This window comes from Poecilia formosa, unplaced genomic scaffold (assembly GCF_000485575.1).
Source record: "Poecilia formosa unplaced genomic scaffold, Poecilia_formosa-5.1.2 Scaffold782, whole genome shotgun sequence".
In the NCBI taxonomy this organism is placed as follows: Eukaryota; Metazoa; Chordata; class Actinopteri; order Cyprinodontiformes; family Poeciliidae; genus Poecilia; species Poecilia formosa.
The window spans coordinates 132,485-139,209 of record NW_006800721.1 but is presented as its reverse complement, the minus strand read 5'-3'; the positions used below and the strand labels follow the sequence as shown (position 1 = coordinate 139,209).

General features: G+C 36.4%; 1 protein-coding gene across 2 annotated transcripts in view; it reads right to left on the bottom strand.

Moving 5' to 3' along the window:
- Positions 1 to 191: 191 nt before the first annotated feature.
- The window catches only part of LOC103131529 (heat shock 70 kDa protein 12A-like), a 30,990-nt gene continuing 24,456 nt past the window's right edge, over positions 192 to 6,725 (bottom strand). The window contains exons 1-4 of one of the 2 annotated variants that reach the window (XM_007543197.2): positions 2,655 to 2,990; positions 1,649 to 1,873; positions 1,295 to 1,574; positions 192 to 1,175 (exon numbers count right to left, since the gene is read on the bottom strand). In XM_007543197.2, the coding sequence (XP_007543259.1) occupies positions 547 to 1,175; positions 1,295 to 1,574; positions 1,649 to 1,873; positions 2,655 to 2,936 (1,416 nt within the window). In that variant the 5' untranslated portion in view covers positions 2,937 to 2,990 and the 3' untranslated portion in view covers positions 192 to 546. Of the gene's footprint in view, positions 1,176 to 1,294; positions 1,575 to 1,648; positions 1,874 to 2,654; positions 2,991 to 6,725 lie in introns of those variants that run through there. The other variant, XM_016666712.1, reaches the window with a different exon arrangement.

Here is a 6,725-nt window from a genome sequence, read left to right as displayed (position 1 = left end):
AAAAAAACAAGGTTATTCTTATAAATATAGAAAACAAATTTGTGGTATTAATATGCTCCAATAAAAGCCCTTTCTTTTTTATAAGAGTAAAAAGCATAATTTTGAGCCTGAACACAAAACTGTTTAATGTTACAGATCTGATTTATGCAATGAAGTCTGTAATATGAAACCAGTCGCCAAACATTTCTTCTGTTTTTTGTTATTTTTTTTTACTGTAAAGAGTTGCAGTGTCAAAGATATAAGCAGTTTTTATAAGTTCGTGAAATAAAACTTGTGCTTTTCTTTAGTTTTGTGATCAGCCGCTGTAGCTGTCATCTCTGTGGAGCCAAACTTTACTTTCAGTTCCACTTTATGTTCTTTGTTTCTTTTAGTATAGTGGAGTAGAACTTTAAGTGAAATTACTTCTTCTACTCCCCGAATCATCTACATATTTTGGATCTTTGCTTTGAGTCCTAAATAAATTAATGGTTATCATTTTATGACTTAGATCGGCTAAATTAAGGACATACTTTTGGTTTCATCCCAGCCCACAATAACATCTGTGTCTTACTTCTGTTGTTTATGTTTAGACTCATCAAACCTTTCTACGTGTTCACCACATGGGTAAAGCACAGCTCCTCTAAGGATCGCTTCCTGAGGTCTAGCAGGACACAGGATTTTATATTCTTCACTAAACTCTTCATTAATGAGCTCCCGCACTATTTGACTTTCTGCTAACCCCCCCACTGTGAGAATGAAGTCAATTTTCAGATTTTTATTTAATATTTCTCTGAGACTCATAGTGATGCCCTGAAGAATATCATCAAAGAAAGTTTTCAGTTTCTCTCTGGAGATTATGATATATCCTTCATCCCATGAAGCTCCTTGTACTGACTCAAAGAACCTTTCTATGTCTTTCTTTTGCTCAGCCAGTTGTCCCAGACTATCTGGACATGGGATCTTAACATCCTCATCTACCTGCTTGAGACGAGTAAACTCATACATTATCCTCTGAATCGCATTGGGATATTTTTGTTCATATTCATCCCAGACTCCATCAGTGAATATTTCTCTGAGGAACTCTTTAAACTTTCTGTCCACATTTTGTCCTCCCAGATTGTTTCCAGATGCCTTGTGCAGCTCCTTTAAGGCTCCTCCTTTCAGGACTTTATGAACAGTGATGTCAATGGTTCCTCCTGAAACCCACAATGTCATAAAGCTTAGCATATAATGTAGATCAATGTTAGTCTTCCATAACAATATGGTCAATATTAAAGGTTTTACTATAGACCATATCAGATTTACAGACGATTACCTCCACAATCAACAATAAGATACTGAGTTCCTGGAGTCTGATCCAGTGGCTTTGTGTTGTGGTTCTCTGGAGTCTGAGCCAGTGACTTTGTGTTGTGGTTCTCTGGAGTCTGAGCCAGTGACTTTGTGTTGTGGTTCTCTGGAGTCTGATCCAGTGACTTTGTGTTGTGTTTCTCAGAGATGAATCCATCAGCTGGAAGCTTCTTACACCAGACTGAAGCAGCTTCTAGTTCCAGTGTAATCACCAGTTTTTTATCATCTCCTTCTGTTATAATTCCTGCCTGGATGAGGAATATAATAAAATCATTGCTGAACATTTCAGAACTTCATTGGTCTCTGTAAGACCTGATGTTACCTGAATTGCAGCTTCTCTCATGAACTGTTTAGCTGATTCATCACAGATGGCAGGAACCATCAGCACCCAGGTGAAGTTAGAGGCTGGGAACGGTAAACCTGCGTTGTTGGCATTGATTGTTTTCAGTGCGTCATCCTTCAGGAATTTCAGGGATTCAGAGAAAACCTTCAGAGCCTCCATTTCCTCACCATTTGCTGCTTTAATCTTTAGGTCCTTGTTAAAATCCTACAAGATCACAATTATATGACAAATATTTATTAAACATGGATAAAATTGAAAATAATATAAAATCATCCAATGCAGTATTTGGGAGTACTTTTTCGGTGGTATTGTAAAATTCTTAAAAAACTTTAATGCTTTGTTACTTTACATATGTTATTGTACTGTAATTAAGCTACAACCCCAAACCTAACAAATGAGATACGCTGGTTTTAGATCCTGGTTTGTCGGGTAGGCCGATTTTCCTCTTTCCCTTTTTTTCTATTCTTACTACATCTATGAACAAAGTTTTTTTTTTTTTTTTCCACTGGGAAATATTCTTTAACAACAATATGAAAAATATTAAAAGCTGTAATTTTTAGCTGCAAAAATGCTTTCACTTCATGTGGTCTACTAACAATCAGTAGCAAGTAATTCAATTTTATGTATACTTCTCGTTATTTTACTTAAGTCAACATGAGATTCTTTTTTTAGTGTGTGTGGAAAATTTAAAAGTTAAGACCTTCAATCAGCATACAGGGCTCCAAATGAGATAAATGAGAACAAACAATATGAGTCCCAGAAGGTTTGGTTGGTGCTTTCCATGCTGGCCCTACATGGGTTTACCCAGATAGAAAACCTACCTGGGTAATTCATCCCTCATGTATGTTGATATCATATCTTGCCATTTAGGACTAACATATACTGTATATCTTACCCAGTGTCTGTTGGGATAGGCTCCACTCCTACCTCAGTTACTCTTAACAGAAAAAAAACAATCATTAACAATATTTAAATCTTCACTTACTTTATTATAAAGATCCATCTTGAATCCTTCAAAGAAATAATGTCTATTTGCTTCTTCTCCTCTCATTTTGATGTATGCTTTTTTGGCTTCATAACCAAACTTCAGAAATTCTCCTTTTTCATTAAACAGGATGCAGGTTGGAGTCTTTGGGGTGTCCAGTCCTTCTCCTGCTCCCCATCTCTTTAAAATGGGATCATTTTCTTTCTCTCTGGTTGAGGTATTGAAGGTATATCCACTGTAAGCAGTACCAAAGTCTACGGCTATAACAAAGGACTCACCCATTGTAGAATCATGTTCTGCAAGTCAGGATGAAAACCAGAATACCAGTGGGAGCGTTAATAGCTCTTATTTTTTAATCTGTGAACTCCTCCTCCCTGGAGCTGTTTATCTGCTCAGACAGGAAAGGTTGGTTTCGCATACAAAAGCGTCAGTCTAATTTTTAAGAGATTTATTTGCTCAGGTTAATTTGACATTTGTATGGTCACGTTATTTTTTTTTATAAATGTCACTTGTGATATTGTGAGACTGTTAAGAGATTAGAAAAGTCCGGAATTGTTCAAGACTAAAACTTTCACTGTGTTTATACAGGTTGACTTAATCACCTTGTTTTTTGCACTTTAAACTATTCTGTTTCTATCTGCTGTTTGTGCTTGAGTGAAGTTTGAAACTCATCCTCAGGGGATCATGGTACAACAGAAATATATGTTTTGCACTGTTCTGTTAGTAGATCAAGGGCCTGCAATGCTCAGAACTGAGGACCCAAATTTTCAGCCAAATAAGAGTAACATAATGAATGGTTTATTGAGAATAGGAATGTGTGGGGCTGTGATAAGTAGGCAGTGGCGAGGTGTTGTTCATGAACAGCACAAACGCTGCTAGCACAGCAGTCTAGTTGCAGGTTATCATCCCATGAAATGTGATGATAAGACGTCAACAGGCCAAGGCTGGGTCAGAACCAGGGAAGCAGAATCTGACAGACTTATGAGGCGTCAGGTAAAAATCAGGAGTCACAGCACAGAAAAAGATCAGGCACAACAGACAATCTCAGGCTGACAGATCCAGGGACAAGACACAGGGCAGAAGTCGATAAGCAGAAACAGGGACCATGTCCAGAAAACAGAAGCCAGTGGAGTATCGAATGTGTGTAAGACAAGACAGGGAAATCCATAAGACAAAACAGGAGGAGGAAAACAGAGCAGACCGATGGGCCAGAACCATAACAGGGCCTGGTGTATGAAGCAGTGTTTCCTGACCCTCCTCAAGGCACACTGCCCTGCATTTACAGATGTTTCTCCGATTAAATACTCCTGATTCCACTGAAGACAGTTTAGTAAGTGCCTGTCAGCCATCAATTGGAATCAGCTGGTCTGAAGCAAGGGAAACACCTAAATGGCAGAGAGCCTTGAAGATCAGGGTTGGGAAACACTCATATAAAGTGTGCATATGCACACAAAAAATGTGCAGCACAATATTTTACGCACAACTCTGGATGTCTAAAAATGAACATGGTGTAAATGTTTGCGCAAACGTTTTACCTGCAGTGAAAACATGAGGCAGCCATGCAGACTTTTTCAGTGGATAATAATGAACTACAGAGCACCAAAGCTGACCTGAATGTACTGGAATCTCTCTCCATTCAGTTATTGATCCCAAAGTGCATCACACCTAATATTTGCTTTGATGATTTTAATTTTTGTTTAAATTTATATGATGAAACTTAAACCAAGTTTATCCTTATACAATTATAATAATCACACCTACACACACAACTTAATAATGTCTGTTACTTTTTGTGTATGAAAGCACATCATATGTGCCGTGAAGAACTGGCTTGTCTCCAAGGCACTTGCATCCTTACATCCTCAATGTGAGGATGTAAAATAAAGTGAGTGTGGAATCCCCTGTCCATGTGTTCTGCTGACTCCTAAGACAAACGATGTTACTTCAAGTCAAAGAGGCTAATCACCTGTTTCTAACACTGTAGTGACCATTTGTCCCAAAACTTAAATTCAAAAATAAAAAAACTCAAAACTTGAAGGTGATCAAAATAAAGGTGAATCCAACTCAAATAGTCACCTGATCCACCATGGATTCTGGTTTACGCCGCAAAAAAAAGGATCAAAAGTCAAAATATAGTTCTTTGGTTTTATGTGCAGTTCAGGCAAAAGGTTACAGGCTTCTGCTCCTATTCCTGTACCTGTTCTCTGACTGACAATGGAAACTAATGTGACTGATTAGCTGATTCCATAGGCTGGTAAAAAACCTTGTGACCACCCACGTGCATAATAAGCTACCTAAGACCCACCTATTTATACCGTGAAATACCCACATCCAAACCTGAAATTAATTAACTAATTATGTGAATTCCTAATCAAATAACTTATTATAAACAACAAATCAAACAAAAATTCTAATGATAAATCAACTAGAAAATAAACAATAAGAATAAACTAAACAATTTAAATTCTAAGATTTAACCAAAAAATGGTAAAATAGCTCCTACACACGCTCTCTCCTCATTAACCTCGCAGCATACCATTACTATATCTCATTATTTCAGAAAGCAGTCTTAATATGAGACGGCAAATGCATAATGAGGTATGTACTAATCAGTTTTATTGAAGTGTATTGACAAAAAACGATGTTAAGTATAAAACTAGGAGTGACTGTTCGGATGCTTAGACCAGGCAAAGATAAAAGGCACTTTAGGATAACTAATGATCAGTTGGCCTATGGAACACAGACTATAAAATCTGCTGTTGCTGCAACACTCAAAAAGGAAATTTCAAATATGATTTGTGAAATCCAATCAGTTTTCTTGAAAGGAAGATCTATTCATTATATTAGACTTTGTTACAATGACTTGATATAGATTTATGATTTTGTGTCTGTCTTTTATCCTCATGCACGCTGCTGCCCACCTACATCACCAAAGCATGTAAAACTGGTGCCGGTCCGATATAGTTCTGGATAAACCGATAAAAACAGGTTAACACCCCTTAGAGAGGGTGCAGAATAAGGCCTAGATGAAAGCAGAAAGCATCACTGGATGTTGACTGATTCTCTATTATCTTTATCTCTGTTTCAAAATGAGTTTGTATTTTCCACTGAAACATTGGGCATTAAATATCTTTTATACCTAATTAGTAATATACTTGTTTCTTAACATTGAATGAATAGAACTCGGATCTGATCTCCACTGGAATAAGATCTTGGGTTATGCAGACAAAAACACAACAGACTTAGTTGATGAAAATGGATTTATTTTATAAAGCATTCCATTCTGTTGAATATTTATTTATTTTTAAAACACTTATTCATATAGGATTAGGAGAAAAAAATATAGAAAATGTATTATCAAGCTATATACAAGCATCTGTAGCCCTTAGTCATGGAACAGGTAATAAATTCAACATTAATAGAGGAATCTGTCAAGGTTAAAGTTCACCATAATTATTTATAATGGTTGTAGACTGATTAAAACAGTAATTAGTCAGTAGAATAACTGGAATTGATGTAATTGTCAAGCCAATAATAGTAAGTCAGTTGGCAGATGATACAATCCTTTTGTTGAAAAGTGAAGATAAAAAAATCCTTTAGCTCATCAAACATAAATCTGATTTCTAAGACGTCTGGACTTCAACTAATCTTAAATAATTGTGAGATGTTTTCCCAGAATCTCATCCACGAATCACTATTTAACATAAAGGTAAAAAAGAGAAAAATACTTGGTAGCAGTGATAAAGAATAAATCAGTATTTAATATGGTAATTTTTTAACAATATTAACAAATATAATTTGATTATAATAAGTGACTACAGAGGGACAGCTCAATCTTTGGTAGTATTCTATAAGATGAAGAGTCCCTCCGGATTTAAATACTCGGTTTGTTTCTTCCAGTATTGATAAAGGTCTTTTGAACATGAATAACAATAAACAATAAATAGTTTTAATGTTTTAATTTTATTTGGAGGCATAATAAATTCCCCTCTCACCCTCCGCGGGTGCTCTCTCTCTCTCTCTCTCTTTCATCCTCTGAGCTCGGGTCCTCTACCAGAGGCCTGGGAGCTT